The 20454-nt window shown below is 39.1% G+C and overlaps 1 protein-coding gene across 1 annotated transcript in view; it reads left to right on the plus strand.

Annotated features, from left to right (window-relative positions):
* Positions 1 to 5422: 5422 nt before the first annotated feature.
* ZFYVE16 (zinc finger FYVE-type containing 16) overlaps positions 5423 to 20454 on the plus strand; it is a 61433-nt gene continuing 46401 nt past the window's right edge. Inside the window, exons 1-2 of the mRNA XM_017870894.1 lie at positions 5423 to 5518; positions 19781 to 19889. Coding sequence (XP_017726383.1) covers positions 19820 to 19889 — 70 coding nt within the window. The 5' untranslated portion in view covers positions 5423 to 5518; positions 19781 to 19819. The remainder of the gene's footprint in view (positions 5519 to 19780; positions 19890 to 20454) is intronic.

A 20454-nucleotide genomic window follows, 5' to 3' on the forward strand; every position in this document is an offset into this window, starting at 1 on the left:
TAAGGTTCATGCCATACTGACCATTTCTTTTTGCTTATTGAATATATGTGTAGAGAGGGGTTAGACCAGTTTAACTGAATAAGCTTTCATTTATTATAATGGCTAAGCAAATCACCTTAATATAATAAAACACAATTTAATTCTAAAAATTCATGTAACTTTATCTCTGTTTTCTTTGTCAATTCAAAAGCACAGCAAGATCTTGCAATGACTGCATGATCAATAGGAAAAATAATGCAATTATGTTTAATAAACTGTCTGGGCTCGGTGGCTCAATCTTGTAATCCCAGCACTTTAGGAGGCCAAGGTTGGTGGATGGCTTGAGCCCAGGAGTTCCAGATCAGCCACGGGCAACATGGCGAAACCCTGCCTCTACAAAAAATACAAAAGTTAGCCAGGTGCAGTAGCATGGGCCTATAGTCCCAGGTATTTGGGAGACTAAGGCAGGAGAAACACTTGAACCACAGAGGTTGAGGCGAGTGAGCCGAGATCGAGCCATTGCACTCGAGTCTGGGCAATGGGAGTGAAACCCTGTACCAAACAAAACAACAAAACAAAAAATGAATAAGTATTTGTGGAATTAAACACCAGTTATTCCTCTTTTTTACTGTTGACATAGAAAGTTCATAAGATTTATAATGTTTATCAATAAATCATTGCTATGTCATTAATTTATTGTTTGTCATATATTTCTAAAGAACTCAGAAAAAATATTGATTATTGGAGCTTTTCGACTTTATAACTTTAAGTAAATACAGTTGCTGTATTACATATAAGGATGTACAGTGATTGTCTGAGCACTACAACTAAAACTTTCCTTAGAGAATTGAAAAGCATCTCTCACAAGAACCAATACTCTATTATAGCACTTTGTACAAAAGTAGAATGGGCTGTTGATAGTGTGTTCTTCAGTTTGCTGTTTTGATAAAGGCCTTGACCAGTAAGTGTTGCTGTACTTAACAAAGTAGTTATAACAGCGGGGAGAATTCCTGAACTTCAGGTTTTGTTTATGGATGAGCAACAATGTTCATACTGCAGGAACATCTGGTTTACTTATTAGATAAAGGCTGAAAATAGTAGGTGATCAATAAATGACAGCTATTTATAAAGTGGTTCTTAGTAATAAGTGATGATATGTGTGTCTGGTGGAACTGAACAATAGGAATGGATCATTTTTCTGTGCCAGAGTACAACTGACCAGATGTCTGCTCAATAAAGCTGGTCATTGTAGATTTTTTCTCTCTAGTCTAGTTAACTTTGTGTACTGCTTGGTACAAGGTTTAATTTTCACTGGTATAGGGCCTTATGTAGAAGTTCAAAACCCAGTTCTTCTGAACTCACATTTGTGCTGCTGTGGTCATCAAAAAAAAAAAAAGGAACTGTTTACTAGGAATTGGAAGAAATATACTAGCTTTAAACTCACTGGCTAAATCAGGGTTTCTCAACCTTGGCACTGTTGATATTTTAGACTGAAAACTTCTTTGTTGTTGGGGGTTGTCCTATGAATTGCAAGACATTTAGCAGCATCCCTGACCTATATCTATTAGATATCAGTAGCATTCTTTCACTTGTGACAACCAAAAATGCCTCCAGACATTGTCAAACGTCCTCTGGGAGGCAAAAATCACCCTTACCTCCACAGAGAACTATTGGGCTAAAGTAGTAGTCATTGATTTAAACTTTGGTTAGTTGGCTGATTTCATCTATTTTTGCTACTTTATAGATCAGAAGTTTTGTGGAACCCAAATTAAATACTCTTCCGAGGCATAATTAGGAAAGGTTATTATACTTCTAAACATCTACTAAAAGTATTGCAATTGCTTTGTTAGCAGATTAAATTTTTATTAGACATTTGGCATTAAAAGGTAATCAAAGGCTATAAATTTTATATGAACAAACTTATTACTTTTCTTTAAAAAACAAAAACAGAAACAAAAACAAAGCAAACGAGTCTTTATATAGTGACAAACATGTGGAGTGGTCATCAAGTCCCTGTATCTTATTCTCGGTTTAGTAGACTAAGAAATTCAGTTTTAAAATGTATTTGCAAGTAATTGTGCTCCGGGGAACTTATACATGCATTAGCCAAATTCATAGGATACTGATATAACAACATGAACGTAACTGATCAATTTATAAAAAGAAATATAACCATCAAGAATAACAATCGTTAGGCTGGCACAGTGGCTAATGTCTGTAATCCCAGCACTTTGGGAGGCTGGCTGCCTGATTACCTGAATTTGAATTCTAATTGGGAGGATTGCCTGGACCCTGAAGTTTGAGACCAGTCTGGGCCACATAGTGAAACCTCGTCTCTAAAATAATAAAAATAAAAATTATCTGGGCATGGTGATGCACACCTGTGGTCCCAGCTACTCCAGAGGCTGAGATAGAAGGATCACTTGGGCCCCAGCAGTGAGCCATGATCCAACCACTGTATTTCAGCCTGAGTGATACAGTAAGATCCTGTCTAAAAAAAAAAAAAAAAAAAGAATAACAGTTATTCATTTACAGTCAGTGCTTAAGTACTTTATATGGATTATCTCAATCAATGTATTAGTTCTATTAGCATTTGACTATAGGAGCATCTAAGCTTAGGAAATTTAGGTCACACAGCTAGTAGGTTATAGAATTAGAATTCAAATTCAGGTAATCAGACTCTAAAGACCATACTTGTAATGACAGGGGAAATGGATTCTTATGTTTCCTAGGCAAATTATCACACCTGTTACATTAGAGTTTTTTTTTTTCTTTTTCCCCCAGAATATAAAGGTAATATATAGACATTGTAGAAAATGTAGACTGTCCAGGACAATAACATCTATATTATAATCAGATAGATATGACTACTGTCAACATTTTGATATACTTTCTTCACTCTTTTACATATATTGTATACTGTAGCTGACCTCATACTACATAGACAATGTTAAATATTTTTAAATATTTAAAATGTTTTTTCATGAGGTAATTTCCTCAGGTCATTAAAAATTCATTGTAAACATAATTTTAATAGTTTTAATCACATATACGCAGTAATTATTTTAACCATTCTCTTAATGTTGGATTTTCGACTTTTATCAATTTATTTACCATGGTTAAGTATCTTTCCATAGAGAGCTTCATGTTCTGGACTATCTCCTTATAATTTCCAAAAGAGAAATGATGAAATTAGGTCACGTGAACACTCATAAAGTTCTTGACATGATTTGACAAATAACTTTCCAAAATCTTTGTCCTAATTTATATCCCTCCCAGGGTGTAAGTGTCCGCTTTACTCTTCTGTCACCCATGGAGTTTATTCACATTTTAAACAGATTGGGTAATTAGATGCCTGGGAAATAACCTCTCTTTTGTCTCTGTTTATTATTAATGACTTTGAACATTGATTGGTAAAACGTGTAGTAGGCATTTAAATTTCATATTTTGTGAACTGACCATTGTATATACTTTCCCCACTGATCTATTTAAGGTGTTTGTCTTTTTTCTATTCTCTTTGTCCTCACACTTTACTATATAAATACTTCTGTCCCCAATATGCATTTGTGTATATGAGTCTCTGCTACTAGACTGTGGTTCCCCAGGGGCAGTGGCCCCATTTTATTTTATCTGTGAAGAATGCCTAACACATAGTAGGAAAAAGGAATACTGTACTTTGTAGAATTATTCTTAGGATTAAATGACATAATGTAAGCAAAGCGTCTAACACACTGTCACAAAGCAGATGCTCAATACATACATTACTTTAGGCAATCAAAAGTTATGCTATTTCATTTGTTGTTTAGGAAAACAAAGGTTAGAGATTCAATATCTTTCAAAGATCAGGAACTATAGCTGTAAACTGCAGATTTAAGATGTGAACCGTGATTCTCAAATCTTTCATCACAAATCACATGTGGCTGGAATACTCGAAAAATTATAATTCTTGCAATTCTTTTTTTCTTTTTTGAGACTGAGTCTTGCTCTGTCGCCCAGGCTGGTGTGCAGTGGCCCGATTTTGGCTCACTGCGACCTCCGCCTCCTGGGTTCAAGCGATTCTCCTGCCTCAGCCTCCCGAGTAGCTGGGGTTACAGGTGCCGGCCACCACACCCAGCTAATTTTTGTATTTTTAATAGAGACGGGGTTTCACCATGTTGGCCAGGTTGGTCTCGAACTCCTGACCTCAGGTAATTCGCTTGCCTCGGCCTCCCAAAGTGCTGGGGTTACAGGCGTGAGCGCCCGACCAATTCTTGCAATTTTTGAAAGATCAGTATGAACTGTGAGCTGTTAAACCTCTGAGGAACTGCTTTTTCCCTGTATCTGTCTGTATCGGATCCCATATGTATGTCTCTTCCCTTATTTTTATTTTTATTTTTTTTTTAGAGACACGGTCTGATTCTGTCGCTCAGGCTGGAATGCAGTGTTGCCACCAGAGCTCATTGCAGCTTTGATCTCCTGGGCGTCAGTGATCCTCCCACTTCAAACTGTGAACCAGTAGCTGGGACTACAGGAACGTGCCAACACGCCCGGCTAATTTTTTAATTTTCACTTTTAGTATTGACAGGGTCTTGCTATGTTGCCCAAGCCCGTCTGGAACTCTTGACTTCTAGCGATCCTCCCGCCTCGACCTCCCAAAGTGCTGGGATTACAGGCGTGAGCCACCGCGCCCGGTCTCCCATTTAAATTTATTGGAAACTTGTGGTAAAAATAGCAAAGCTCAACAAGCAAATATACATCAAGTGAGTGCCATTTTATTTCTCCATTAGAGCAGTCAGCTTTTGCTTTTAGACAGGGAGACAGCTGTTCTCGTGGCCGCTTTAAAAAAACGAAACAAAACATTCAGAACCAACGCAGCGAAGGGAAGGAAAGGGATGTCCAGTCAGCTGAAGTGGCTTGGAGCTCGGGGTTGGCTGGGAACATTTTTATTGCTGCCGGGAGGAAGAAGGGGAAGCTGGGGAGGTGGGGGGGCAGTCTGTTTGAAGTAAACAAAAAGTTAGGTTTTCCGAGGGGCCAGCAGCGCGGAGAGCAGGCCCAGCCAGCTGCCGGGAAGGTGGGTCTGTCCAGTAGAGACCGGAACGCCGCGCAAGCTCAGCGGAGGGCTACAGCTGGGGCTGGAGAAGCTGCCTCTAGGTTAGCGAAGGGTAAAGGAAGTCAGACACTGACGCGAGAGGCCTCCCGATCCCGGAGTCGAGTGGAAAACCGAGTCCCGATCTAAGGCACAATCATCAGGCGTCCCCATCACCCGAGAACCCACTCAGGCACTTCCGGTAAGAAGTCTAGCGCCCCCTGCTCCGAACCTGCATCGTAGTGCGCAGGCGCCCCACGCCTGGAGACAGCCGGGGACGCCGAGGGAGGATGCGTGTGAGCCGAAGAGGAAAGCCTCCTCTGCGCCTGCGCTCTCTGCGCTGCCCGGGGGGCGGGGAAAGAAACCCTGAGCCGGAGGCTGGCACTCCCAGGACTCCCGGCCGGGGTCGCTCTTCACTCCTCAGCGTGACGTCGTGTCGAGTTCCCAAAAAGCTCCGCCGGGGCTGTAGGGGAGGTAAGAGCCCCCCGTGACCGGTCGTCTCGGCCTCCCCTCAGCCCTGCTGTTCCCACAGAGGGGGCGGGGTGACCGCTGGACCCGCCGACCTGGGCGCTGGGTCTGGCCCTCTTCCTCTGCGGACAGAGCCTGGGCCCCGACCAATTCCTTTTCCGAGCCCCTGGAGCTGGCCGGGGAACCCTGGCCCTCCAATCTGATGTCCCCTCCTGGAGCCTGAAGGGCCAGACCGGACTGGACCGGGAGGGCAATCACGGCGGCTGTTTGCCCGGTTCCACCCTCCCGGGCCGCCGGAGTGGCCGGCGCTCCTGGGGGAGAGACCCCCGCGGGTGGAGGGAGAAGCGCCCTGGCGCCGCCGTCCCGCCTGGGGAGGGGCTGCGAGTGCAGAGGGGACTGTGGTTCTTCAGGAGTGGCAGAGGCTGGGTCACCGCAGAGGAGTCTCATGTTGCCGGTGCTCTCGCACTGCCCATTCCCGCACCCATGCATTTTCTCTTCGTTAGAGAACAGAAGGGTGCAGTGGCCGTCTTTCCCGCTGCCTTTCCTTTGGTATTTTGAGAAAGTCCAAAAGAGGACCTTATTTTTAACTCTTATTTGTACTGCCGTGATTGCAAGTGTTATGGTCCAGACTAAGAATGTTCTTTCTTGTTAGTTTGGCTAGTCCATACATTTGATATTAAGTGAATCTTTTCAATTCAAAAAATAGGCACTTTGTTGATTCAGTCAGATTCCTCCGTTTATTCGCTTGAGCTTGTCGTCTCTTGAGTTGGCAGGAGTTTAATGGTTTAATCCAGTAGAACTATATATAATTTTCCGCCTAATTTCTTCCTTTTTTTTCCTCCCCTGGATATTAAACTGCATGCTTAGTGGCAAAAATTGAAAAAATAGAATAAAGAATAAGCAAAAATGATCAACCATAATTCCACCATGTTATAGTAATCAATCACTTTTCATGTTTTGACTTTTTTCCTTTGAGTCTTTTTTTCCCTGTGCATTTTCTTGAGATTTTATATCATTGGATTGTCTACTTTCCTTGATTTAAATTACGTTGTAAGCATTTCCCCATGTTTTTAAAAAGCTTCATAAAAATGACTTCTTGATTATACATGAGCAAAGTATCTTTTGAAACAGTTATATTACAGATAAAGCCAAATTCCCATTAATTATCCCCAATCATAATGTTACATGATAGAATAGTGCTACAGTTCATTTAACGTTATGATTGGGGATAATTACGCTTAAAAATTATTGAGGACCAATAGAGTTTTTGGTTCCTAATGCTGCAGTATATTTGCCATTTTGGAAATTAGAACTCAGAAAACTGAAGATGTTTTATTTATTCATTTAAAATAACAGACTCATATTAAATAATTTTGAGTGAAAAGTAACTATTTTCTAAAACAAAACTTAGAGGAGCGTGGCATTGTTTTAAATTTTTCAAATCACTTTAATGTCTGATTTATGGAAGACAGCTGGATTTTCATATTTGCGTTTGTTGTGCTATCTGGTTTAGGTTGAAGCATATGAAGAAAACACCAGTCTTGCACAGATATGTAGTAGGAAAAGGAAAGATTTTACAAGCCTGCTGAAAGGCTCCTGGGAACATCCAGGGGTCCTGAGACCACAGTTTGAGAAAGCTGATTTAACCGTTTTTGGATTGATGGGCTGTTAGGTGGTTTAAAATTGTACACTATTGCAACCACTACAACAGTGAACGTTCTTTGTGATGTTTTCTGGTGTATGCGTGCTAGTGTTTTTCTGTAAGTGGAATTGCTAGGTCATAGAGTTTTGCTTTTTTTTAAAACAAGTTTGTTGAACACATTACTTTTGATGCCTGTATAATTTTCTGTTGTGCACTAATGTTGGTGATTCGATTGTTTCAACTAATGATTTGGTGAAATATCTTTGCATGTTTTTAGTTGTTTTGAATTATTTTCTTTTGGGGGGGCTGGAGGAAGTCCAGTAAAACCAGACAACTGCTAAATACATTCTAAAAGAGCTGTAACACATGGATTCTTTTCTAAAATTTCTAAAAAGATAATTGTTAGATCAAATATTAGGAATCTTTTTCAGGCTATTGGTATATACTGTCACATTGTTTTCCTGGGAGATAGTACCAGTTTATTTCCTGTCAGCAGTGACTGTCATGCTTAAAAAACATAAACAAAAACAAAACACACACACACATGCACACCCTTACCAACATTGAGTACTTTTATTATTTTAAAAAATTGTTTTAATTTAGCAGACAATAAATGGTGTATGTTCTAATTCTCATTACCTTGCTAGTGCACTGAATATTTTTCATAATCTTACTCGTTGTCTGTTGATGTTATTTGTCCATTTATAGTCCAGTGTCCAAGTGTTTTCTAACACATTTTATCTTCTCAAATATATTGTAAGGAAACGTGCTGCATTTTTTTTTTTTTTTTTTTTTTTGAGGTGGAGTCTCGTTATGTTGCCCAGGCTGGAGTGCAGTGGCGCGATCTAGGCTCTCTGCAACCTCTGCCTCCCGGATTCAGGTCATTCTCCTGCCTCAGCCTCCTGAGTAGCTGGGACTACGGCCACGCGCCACCACGCCCAGCTAATTTTTGTATTTTTAGTAGAGACGGAGTTTCACTGTGTTGGCCAGGATGGTCTCAATCTCCTGACCTCGTGATCCGCCCGCCTCAGCCTCCCACAGCGCTGGGATGAGCCACTGCGCCCGGCCTTAGGAAACGTGGTGTACGTTTTTTTAAAGAAAAGAACAAAATTATGGTTTCTCTGTTTGCAAGAGCACATGCCTTTTTTTTTATTTTTTGAGACGGAGTCACGCTCTCTCGCCAGGCTGGAGTGCGGTGGCACAATCTTAGCTCACTGCAACCTCTGCCTCCCGGGATTCAAGCGATTGTCCTGCCTTAGCCTCCCAGGTAGCTGGGACTACAGGCGCGCACCGCCAGGCCCAGCTAATTTTTGTTGTTGTTGTTGTTTTATTTTTAGTAGAGACGGGATTTCACCATTTTGGCCAGATGGTCTCGATCTCTCTTCAGCTCATGATCTGCCTGGCTCGGCCTCCCAAAGTGCTGGGATTACAGGCGCGAGTCACCTGAGTACACTGGCTGAGTACATGCTTATTTAAAAAAAGTAAAATAGTATGAAGACATATCATGTAGCTCTGAAAGGTTTACATAATCCCATTCCTACATTTATAGTATTACTAACATCATTAATGTTTGTTCCTTCGTATTTTTTTACTGTGCCTTTATTAATTTTTTTTACAACTTATTTGTAAAAATAGGTTTGTACAATGCATAAAGTTTTGTGATTTGATTTTCTTTCATTTAACATTATATGTTGGATATTTTTCTACCGAAGTCCATATAACTTGGCAAAGTTTTATCCTGGGTGGTTTTAGGAACGTGAATTGTGATCTTTAGTTATCTGATGGCAGACTCTTGTCCTCTTCTGAATGTATTCTCTTCCTAGGTGATCTCATCCATTAACAGCTGTGTGTTGCCAATTCCCAAATCTTTATCTGTCTCAGACTTCTCTCCTGCATTCCAGATTATTATATTCAGCTGCCTTTTGGATATCTCTCCCAGGATGTTCTCAAGGTACTTCAAACAGTCCAAAGGTGGACTCATGTTTCCCTTAATCCTGCTCCTCTTTGTATTGCCTGTCATGGTCAGTGGCACCACCATCTACCCCAGCCACTCATGGTGGAAACCTGGCACTAATCCAGCTTTCTCCCTTGCTTTCAGTCTCCAAAAGTTCTCATTCTTTTGCCACTTTTATTTCATTTTATTATTTTTATTTGAGACAGGATCTCACTGTGTTGTCCAGGCTGGTCTCAAATTCCTGGGCTCAAGCTAATCCTCCCACCTTAGGCTCTGGAGTAGCTGGGACCACAGGCGGCCATCACCATGCCTGGCTCATTTTAGCCATCTTTATATCTGTTTCCTTTTTTTCTTCACGGCACTATCTCAGCTCAGGCCTTCATCTCTTACCTTAACCATTTTAGGTGTCCCCTTGCTATTGGTTTTGCTGGTTTTCTGGTTAATCTTCCATGTTACTGCCAATTTTTGTAATCATGAAGAGATTTTTGAAAGCCATTTTATTGTAAATATTATGAAGAAGTTTTCTTAAATCTAAAAATATATAAATAGCCAAGTGAGTAAAAACCTAAAATAAGTTATATGTACACATAAATAAACCTATTTTAAAAGGAAGTATATCTTATATTTCTTTTATGTCTTCTGCTGGATATGGTAGCTTGTTGGCACAAAAAGTACGTCCTGATTGATTTAAATGGGAAATGTATACAGCTTAATGAGGTTTCATGTTAAAACATTTCAGTATACTATATTTACATTGTCATACCTTTTACAATTATATTATCTTTTTCATATCTTTCTTGGCACCTCAAATAACTTAATGCTTAGTAAAGCATTGCTATATAGATAGAAATGTTTTGTAAGTAGATGTTATTTAATGAGTTCCATAATTTATTTCTAAAAAACTCTCTGACTTTTACTAAAAGAAACTACTTCTAGACCTTTCAGTTTTATGCTTTATTCATTAAATACATCCTATATTCAGAGTTCCTTTACTACTACTTTTTACTATTGTGTTTATTTTAAATTTAATGTTTATATTTATCAAAGGGATATCTGTTCATAAAGAGTCAAATAATACTTCAAGGATTATAATGAAAATATGTCTGGGTGCAGTGGCTCATGCCTGTAATCCTAGCACTTTGGGAGGCTGAGGCAGGAGGATCACATTAGCCCAGGAGTTTGAGACCAGTCTGGGCAACATAGTGAGACCTTGTCTCCACAAAAAATAAACAAAATTAACTGGGTCGTGGTGGCACGCACCTATTGTTCCATTTACTTGGAAGGCTGAGGTGGGAGGATTGCTTGAGCCCACAGAGGCTATAGTGAGCTGATACCGTACCACTACAGTGCAACTTGCGCAACAGACTGAGACCCTGTCTCAAAAAAGAAAAGAGGGCCAGGCGTGGTGGCTCACGCCTGCAATCCCAGCACTTTGGGAGGCTGAGGCAGGCGGATCACCTGAGGTCGGGAGTTCGAGACCAGCCTGACCAACATGGAGAAACCCCATCTCTACTAAAAATACAGAATTAGCCGGGCGTGGTGGCGCGTGTCTGTAATCCCAGCTACTCGGGAGGCTGAGGCAGGAGAATTGCTTGAACCCGAGAGGCGGAGGTTGCAGTGAGCTGAGATCACGCCATTGCACTCCAGCCTGGGCAACAAGAGCGAGACTCTGTCAAAAAAAAAAAAAAAAAAAAAAGGGAAAACAACAATCTTCTGCCCCAGTACCCCTGAATCCCATTCTCCAGAAGCAGTCTTTCTCAATCAGTGCTTTCTGTGTGAATCACTGAACAAGAAAAATGATTTGAGCAACTATTTTCTTAATTCTCTCAAGGAGGGTATATAGCTAATATGATAGATGCATAGGAGAGAAGTTAGTTTTTTTACATAAAATGGAAGCCTTAGGGCATTAAAGATTGATTCTCTCACCGGACCTTAATTGAGAAAGGCTGCTCCAGAGTCAGTGACTTCAATTCCTTATCACTTCCAGTTTTTAAAAATAACATATTTAGATATATGGCGACGTCTCCTTCCCATTCTCATCCTAATGCAATTTAAGGTATCGTTTACTAATTTCCTATTACAGAAGATGGGAGTTTAGGTTTTTTGCACCAACTCCTACCTTTAAACACTGCATTTCACTTCTCCTCTGCCTTCTCTATTACCAGATTAGTTATACGTTAACTTTTAGTTATTTGGTGTTTACCTCATTTTAACTATGTAAATGTTGTATGTAGCTGAACCAGGTAAGTGTGAGATTGTTTCCTTTCTTGTATAATTTTTGTTTTTCCTAGTTAATAATCATCTTCTTTTGTACATGTACCTTTTATGTTTCTTTATAAATATATGTTTTATATCTTTTTAATGTGTCTTTTGTATTCTTTATTTGATCTATTAACCTCTTGAACCAGATACGTCAATCTCCTCTTAGTAGAATCAAACACATCTGAAAATCTGTTGGTTTTGTAACATCTTTCCTGTAATGTGCTGGTCATCCTGCCTCCATCTTGATGGGTTGCTCTCTAGGCCTATTGCACAACTGTCTTCCTGGACTGCCCTTTTACAGTCATCTGCGAATTGCATTTGTCTCTTCTGTGTGAGTAGCCTCTTTACTGGATTTCAGGTTTTCCTTTTTCTTGGTGTCTCCCTTATATTGGCAGAGTACATCTTTCAGTAGCTTCCTGAGAAAGACTGAATGGGATGCACATATTTTTGGTTCTTGTATGTCCAAACATTTTTTATTTAACCCTCACATTTATAACCAATCCTTTGATTATGACCTGTTATATCTCTATGGAAGCTTTTACACTTATTCAAGAAGTATGTATTAAACACATTTTATGTGCTAGGCACTGGCCAAGACATTTTGAATATATAGGTGAACAAAAATACAAGATTCATGTCCTTGTGGAGCTTAAAGTTAGGGAGAAAGGAGTTGTTCAACCGCAAATATAATAAATTATACAAAACATTGGGAGTTTGTAAAGTACATAACTGCTTTAGAAAAGAAAAAAAGGAGAGCAGGATGGGGTGGGAAGTTCAGGAATACTGGGGAAAGGAGAGGTAGGGGATGCAGACTTTAGTATTAAATGGGGTGATCTTCCCTTCAACCATTCAGGTATTCTGAAATTTCACAATGATGTTGGTTGGTAAGAGTTACTCATTCATGTCCTGGGCCCCAAATGGGCCCTTTCCATTTGGAGACCATATCTGTGGTGTTTTATTTGGCAATTTCTTCTTTCACTCCCTTCCTTCTTTCTGGATTTCTTTTATTAGAATATTAAACCTCATTAGATTGATTCTCTGATTTCTAATATTTTCTCTCCTGTTTTCCATCCCATTCTTTTTGTTCTGATTTCTAGGATAGTTTCTCAACTTTATTTTCTAACACCTTGATTGCATTTTTAAAAATGAACATTTTATTTTGGAACAGTTTTAGATTTACAGAATCACTGCAGACCGTATAGAGTTCCTATATACTCCATACCCAGTTTATTATTAACATCTTAGATTAATATGGTACATTTGTTATAATTAGTGAACCAGTATTGATACATTATTAACTAAAGGCTATACTTTATTCACATTTCCTCATTTTTCCCCTAATACACTTTTTCTGTTCCAGGATCCCATCCAGGATATCACATTACATTGAGTAGTCCTGTCTCCTTAGGCACCTCTTGATTGTGATAGTTCTCAGACATTCCTTGTTTTTGATGCTCTTGAAAGTTTTGAGGATTACTGGTCAGATGTTTTGTAGAATGTCAGTTGGAATTTGTCTCATGTTTCTCTCATTGTTTTTTTTAATTTTAATTTTTATTTTTGGGATGGAGTCTTGCTCTGTTGCCCAGGCTAGAGTACAGTGGTGCGATTTTGGCTCACTGCAAGCTCCGCCTCCCAGGTTCACACCATTCTCCTGCCTCAGCTTCCAGAGTAGCTGGGACAATAGGTGCCTGCCACCATGCCTGACTAATTTTTTGTATTTTTAGTGGAGACGGGGTTTCACCGTGTCAGCCAGGATGGTCTCGATCTCCTGACCTTGTGATCCGCCCGCCTTGGCCTCCCAAAGTGCTGGGATTAGAGACGTGAGCCACTGCACCTGGCATGTATCTTAATACTGAGTTTTCCTATCTATGAACATGGAATATGCCCCATTTTATTTAGTGGTTTTTTTTTTTTTTTTTTTTTTGAGACAAAGTCTCGCTCTTGTCCCCTAGGCTAGAGTGTAATGGTGTGATCTCGGCTCACTGCAACCTCCGCCTCCCTGGTTCAAGCGATTCTCCTGCCTCAGTCTCCCAAGTAGCTGGGATTACAGGTGCCCGCGACCAAGCCCAGCTAATTTTTGTATTTTTAGTAGAGACAGGGTTTCACCATGTTGGCCAGGCTGGTCTTGAACTCCTGATTTCAGGTGATCTACCCACCTCGGCCTCCCAAAGTGGCTGGGATTATAGGCGTGAGCCACTGCGCCTAGCCTTATTTAGTTTTTCTTTTCTTTCTTTCTTTTTTTTTTAATCAGTGTTTTATACTTTTGCACATATAGACCCTATATATATTTTGTTAGATTTATAACCTAAGCATTTTGTTGTTGTTGGTTTTCCACTCCGTTGCCCAGGCTGGAGTGCACTTGTGAGATCTCTGCTCACTGCAGCCTCGACCTCCTGGGCTCAAGTGATCATCCCACTTCTGCCTCCCAAGTAGCTGGGACTACAGGTGTGCACCACCATGCCTGGCTAATTTTTTTGTAATTGCAGAGGTGAGGTTTCACTATGTTGCCCAGGCTGGTCTTAAACTCCTGGGCTCAAGGGATCTGCCCGCCTCGGCCTCCCAAAGTGCTAGGATTACAAGTGTGCAGTATTTCACTTTTTAAAGGTGCTCTTATAATGGTATTTTAAAGTCCAACTTCCAGTTGTTCATTCAAATGCAAGTGACTTTTGTGTACTGATCTTATATCCTGCAACCTTACTATACTCAGGACATTTTGGGGTCAATTTTGGGTATTTTCTACATAGAGAATTATGTAACTGCAAATTGCAAATAGAGACCATTTTATTTATTCTTTTCCAAACAGTATACCTCTTGTTTTCTTTTCTCATCTTATTGCACTAGCTAGGGCTTTCCGTATTATATTGAATGGGAGTGATGAGAGAAGATATCCTTTTCTTGAACCCAATCTTTGAGGGAAGGCAGTTTCTTATTAAGTATGCTATTAATTGTAGGTATTTTGTAGATATTCTTTATCAAATTGAAGAAGTTTCCCTCTACTCATAGTTTGCTAAGAGTTTTTCTCATGAATGGATATTTTTGTTTGTTTGTTTGTTTTGTTTTGTGTTTTTTTGAGATAATCTCGCTCTGTCTCCCTGGCTGGAGTGTAGTGGCATGATCTCGGGTCACTGCAACCTCCGCCTTCTGGGTTCAAGCGATTCTCCTGCCTCAGCCTTCCAAGTAGCTGGGATTACAGGTGCACACCAACACGCCAGGCTAATTTTTGTATTTTTAGTAGAGATAGGGTTTCACCATGTTGGCCAGCCTGGTCTATAACTCCTGACCTTGTGATCTGCCCGTCTCAGCCTCCCACAGTGCTGGGGTTACAGGAGTGAGCTGCCGCATCCAGCCTGGATATTGTTTTTATTTGCATCAATTTATGTGATTATATATGTCTTCTTTAGTTTGTTAATATGGTAGATTACATAGATTAATTTTCAAATGTTGCACCACCCTTGCATACCTGGATAAATTATATTGGTCATGATATATAATTTTTTTATACATTGTTGGATTCAATTTGGCACCATTTTCTTGAGCATTTTTATATCTGTGTTCATGGGCAACATTGGTCTGTAGTTTTCCTTTTTTGCAGTGTCTTTATCTGGTTTTGATATTAGGGTAATGCTGGTCTTATAGTATAAGTTAGAAGTGTTCCCTCTACTTCTTTTTCCTGGAAGAGATTATAGAGAATTGCTATTATTTTTTCCTTAAATGTTTGGCAGAATTCACCAGTTGATCCATCTGGATCCATCTGGATTCACCAGTTGATCCATCTGGATCTGGTGATTTATTTTTATGGAAAATTATTAATTATTGATTTAACTTTTAAAATAGATGTAGGGATTTTAGGTTATCTGTTTCTCCTTGTATGACTTTTGGCGGTTTGTATCATTTGAGGAATTGGTTCATTTCATCTAAATTACCAAATTTGTGGGCAGAGTTGTTAATAATATTCCTTTATTATCCTTTTTGGCATCAGTAGTGATGACTCCTTCTTTATTTCTGAAATTGGTCATTTGTTTCTCTCTTAATTAACTGGGTTTATCAATTTTATTCATCTTTTAAAGGAATGAGTTTTTTGTTTTACTGGTTTTCTCTATTTGTCTATTGTTTTCCTGTTTTAAATTTCATTTATTTCTGCTCTAATTTTTATTTTCCTACTTGTTTTAGGCCAAAATTGTTTTTGTTTTTCTAGTTTCCCAAGGTGGAAGCTTATTGACTTTAGATTTTTTTTCTTTTACTTTTTCTTTTGAAATGAAGTGTCACTCTTGTTGCCCAGGCTGCAGTGCAATGGCCGGATCTCGGCTCACTACAACCTCCACCTCCCAGGTTCAAGTGATTCTCCTGCTTCAGCCTGCCGAGTAGCTGAGATTACAGATGCCTGTCACCATGCCCAGCTAATTTTTGTATTTTCTAGTAGAAATGGGGTTTCATCATGTTAACCATGCCGGTCTCAAACTCCTGACCTCAGGTGATCCACCCACCTTGGCCTCCCAAATTCTTTTTCAATATATGCATTTTTAGTGCTGTCACTGTCCCTTAAGCAGTGCTTTCACTGCAACTCACAAGCCTTGCTTGAATTTTAAGATTTCTGCAATCAAGTTCCATGATCTTTTTTGGTTCTCTATATAGTTCTTATTTATGGCTTCGTGTTCCTGTTTCATGGTAGCATTGCTTTTTTGTCTCTGAGAATATTAGTTTCTTTGAAGTTTTATTATGCCTCTTGCATTGTGTCTTCCTCCAAATTCCTTTTTTTTTGTTTTTGAGACAGGATCTCGCTCTGTTGCCCAATCTGGAGTGCAGTGGTGTCATCTTGGTTCACTGCAACCTCTGTCTCCCGGGTTCAAGTGATTCTCCTGCCTCAGTTACCAAAGTAGCTGGGATTACAGGCATGCGCCACTATGCCCAGCTAATTTTTGTACTTTTAGTAGATATGGGGTTTCACCATGTTGGCCAGGCTGGTCTTGAACTCCTAACCTCCAGCAGTTCACCTGCCTTGGCCTCCCAAAGTGTTGGGATTACAGGCATGAGCCACCACATCTGGCCTCCGAATTCCTTTTGTTTGTTTGGTGTCTGTTTATTTTGTGCACTCTTCTGTGTGTATGGTATAACCACAGTTTAAAAATTGAAGCAAAAAAAGGTAACATGCTTTATTGAATTAAGATGCCATACCAGTGTTACTGAAAATTCTTCTGAAGTGTACCTGTTAGTTTTAAGTTTGTTGCCAGCACAATTATTGTTCATTTGAAAGTGACCTTTTCTCTCTGGTTATTCTATCTTTGGGGTTTAGTAGTTTTACAGTAGTGTGTCTAAATGTGGATTTCTTTTTGTATTGTTTGGTATAATTTGTTACCTGTATCTGTTGAGTTAGCTTTTTCATCAATTCTGGAAAAACTCCCAGCATTATCTTTTCAAATATAGTTGTCCCATGCTGTCTTTTCTCCTTATAGTACTCCATTCTCATTTTATCATCAATACGTTTTAACCTAGTTTTTGTATTTTTCTCTTCCTCGTCCCTCTGGGCATTATTTGAGGTAATTTCTTCAGATAGGTCTTCGATGTCATTCAGTTCTCTCTTAAGCTCTGCCTAATTTTCAAGCCCATTTTTAAAGTATCTCTTTTTTGTTTATTTATTTATTTTTTCTGGACCTCAGATGTCCTTAGTTGATGGCACACAATCATAGTTAGTTCTTGTAAAGCCCTGTCATTTGTTTGTTGTCTTTTACCCCCATTTCCTATTCCTAGTCCCCATGCCAGGTAGCCAAACAGATGTGTTTAATAATGTATATTCTTTTGTGTATATTTATTATTACAAATTTGTTTAGTTTTATTGTATTTTTAAAAAGTAACAGTTTGCAATGGATTAGAAGTGTAAGAAAAATACTTACCATAGGCAGTTTGAGGAATGTTGCTGTACAGTGTTTCACCTTCCAGATTAGCTTAGCTGATTGCTTTCTTTTTATGTCATTTAACTTGTTCCTTATGCTTGACTTTCCTGTAAACAAGCAGTTAGTTTGATTACATTCTAATTCAATTTTTTTAGGCAGTAATATTTTTTAGGTGATACTATTCTTCCACATTTATTGATGGTGAAATTGATTGTTGGGTTTGGACGTGTTGACTTGATCCCACCGTTGTAAAACTCCCCATAAACCTTTTCCTCTAGCCTTTAAACATCCATTTATAGCCATTGCCTAGTCTATTTATTGCATTAGGGATTATGAAGAGATGAATTAAAAATTTTTAATATCCTTTTGCATTTATTCACTGGAATTCTTACCTAAAGAACTTTTCATCAGTAATTATTTTGTTATAAAGTATATTTTGTAAATAAAGGGCAGGATAAATTCATTTTTTTAGTGACAAAGCTTTATTGAAATATAACAGAGAAGGCTTAATCACATCATATACCATGCTCGTGAATTGGAAATTTCAATATTATTAAGGACAGTGTTCCCCAGATTGATATACATATATATATTTTTTAATTAAATTAAATTTAAAGTTCCGGGATACATGTGCAGGACGTGCAGATTTGTTACATAGGTAAACATGTGCTATGGTGGTTTTTTGCACCTGTCAACCCATCACCTAGATATTAAGCCCCACATGCATTAGCTATTTATCCTGACGCTCTCCCTTCACCACCCCCCACCCCAGTAGGCCCCAGTGTGTCTGGTTCTCCTCCCTGTGTCCACGTGTTCTCATTGTTCAGCTCCCACTTATTTTAAGTGACAACATGAGGTGTTTGGTTTTCTGTTCTTGCATTAGTTTGCTGAGAATAATGGCTTCTAGCCTCATCTGTGTACCTGCAAAGGACATGATATTGTTCATTTTTATGGCTGCATAGTATTCCATGGTGTTATATGTACCACATTTTCTTTATCCAGTCTATCATTGATGGGCATTTGGGTTGATTCCATGTCTTTGCTATTGTGAACATACACATGCATGAATCTTTATAATAGAATGATTTATATTCTTTTGGGTATATACCAGTAATTGGAATTTGCTGTGACAAATGATCTGCCTAATTCTAGGTCTTTGAGGAATCGCTACACTGTCTTTGTGTTGAAGTGTTCCTGTTTCTCCACAGCCTCACCAGCATCTGTTGTTTCTTGACTTTTTAACGATTGCCATTCTGACTGGCCTGAGATGGTGTCTCATTGTGGTTTTAATTTGTATTTCTCTAATGATCAGTGATGTTGAGCCTTTTTATGTTCGTTGGCCACATAAATGTCTTCTTTTGAAAAGTGCCTGTTCATGTCCTTGGGTAGGATAAATTCTTGATTTTTTTCCCTTAATTGATCAATTTTTAGAGTAATTGGTTAGTGCCCTGCTACCCCTCCAGTGAGTGGTATGTTTTGTTTTTGTCTTTAGTATTATTTTATCTTTTTTTTTTTTTCCAAATCTATTTGATTTATGTTTAGTCCTTTGCAGTCTTCATTCATTTGATGCTCACTTGTCCCATTTAAGCCAGTGCCCTTCAACTTGACTTTTGTCCTTTTGATATTATCCCATTACTTATTGACAGATTCCTGTGAGGTTTCTCAGGCTTATTTGGTGTAGTTTCTGTTCCAGACCAGAGGTTTGCCTACTTTTTTCATCTTTTCATCAAACTAACTTTTAGTTTTCTTGTGCAACTCTCTTGTATGCTTGTTTTCTTTTTTTTAATTTTTGTTCTTAGTTTATTAGTTTTCAGTCTTCTTTTGTCAGGAGCAGTGTCTCATGCCTGTAATCCCAGCACTTTGGGAGGCCGAGACGGGCGGATGACTTGAGGTCATCAAGACAGCCTGGCCAAAATGGTGAAACCCTACTCTTCTAAAAAAAAAAACCCAAAGTTAACTGAGCCTGGTGGCACACACCTATAGTCCCAGCTACTCTGGAGGCTGAGGCAGGAGAATCGCTTGAACCTGGGGGATGGAGGTTGCAGTGAGCGGAAGTAGCACTACTGCATTCCAGCCTGGGTGACAGAGCGAGACTCCATCTCAAAAAAAAAAAAAAAAAAAAAAAAAGTTCAAGTCTCTAAGTATCTCTTGAAGTACCACTTTTACTGAATCCCAGAGTTTTATGTGCATGTTTTATGTGTTTATAGTTTCATATGTTGTATTTATAAGTAGTTTTAGCTTTCCATTTTGAATTCTTCTTTGACCTATGAGTTGTTTAGGTAAGTGTTTAAAAATTTACAATAGTTTCTATATGCAAATATTATGTTGTTAGAGTTGGTTTTCATGTCATTTTTACATATACAGGGGCAATTTCCCCAACTAAATTGTGTATTCCTTAAAGCAGCACTCTTAAATTTTATTTCTGTGTCAATTTCTTGACTGTTTTTCCTGGCATGGAATACATGGGATAATATTTATGTTACAGAATTAAATGAAATATTATTATACTTTTTATTTTTTAGGCATACAAGAATTAAATTCTGAATAAGTCTACAGGTAGGATGGACAGTTATTTTAAAGCAGCTGTCAGTGACTTGGACAAACTCCTTGATGATTTTGAACAGAACCCAGGTTTGTTGATTTTCCATTTTTGCCACTAATGGGATTTTAAAATATCTGTAATTAAGTTATCTCAGGTATATAGTAATATTAGCAAAATTTTCTTTCAATTTTGGTCACATTGTTATCTTCTGCAAAAAAGTTCATTTATTTCATAATAAGATGTTAGTTGATTCTTAGACTGAATGGGTCCCATAGCCAGAAACAGAAGTAAGGAATCTAGAAGGTTTTTTTCTAGATACAAATTAGCTATAAGAAAGTCCTCTTCTCTTGGCCAGGCGCGGTGGCTCAAGCCTGTAATCCCAGCACTTTGGGAGGCCGAGACGGGCAGATCACGAGGTCAGGAGATCGAGACCATCCTGGCTAACATGGTGAAACCCCATCTCTACTAAAAATACAAGGAAAAATTAGCCGGGCGAGGTGGTGGGCGCCTGTAATCCCAGCTACTCGGGAGACTGAGGCAGGAGAATGGCGTGAACCTGGGAGGCAGAGCTTGCAGTGAGCTGAGATCCGGCCACTGCACTCCAGCCTGGGCGACAGAGTGAGACTCCGTCTCAAAAAAAAAAAAGAAAAAAAA

The sequence above is a fragment of the Rhinopithecus bieti genome, unplaced genomic scaffold, assembly GCF_001698545.2.
Source record: "Rhinopithecus bieti isolate Rb0 unplaced genomic scaffold, ASM169854v2 scaffold_5216, whole genome shotgun sequence".
In the NCBI taxonomy this organism is placed as follows: domain Eukaryota; kingdom Metazoa; phylum Chordata; class Mammalia; order Primates; family Cercopithecidae; genus Rhinopithecus; species Rhinopithecus bieti.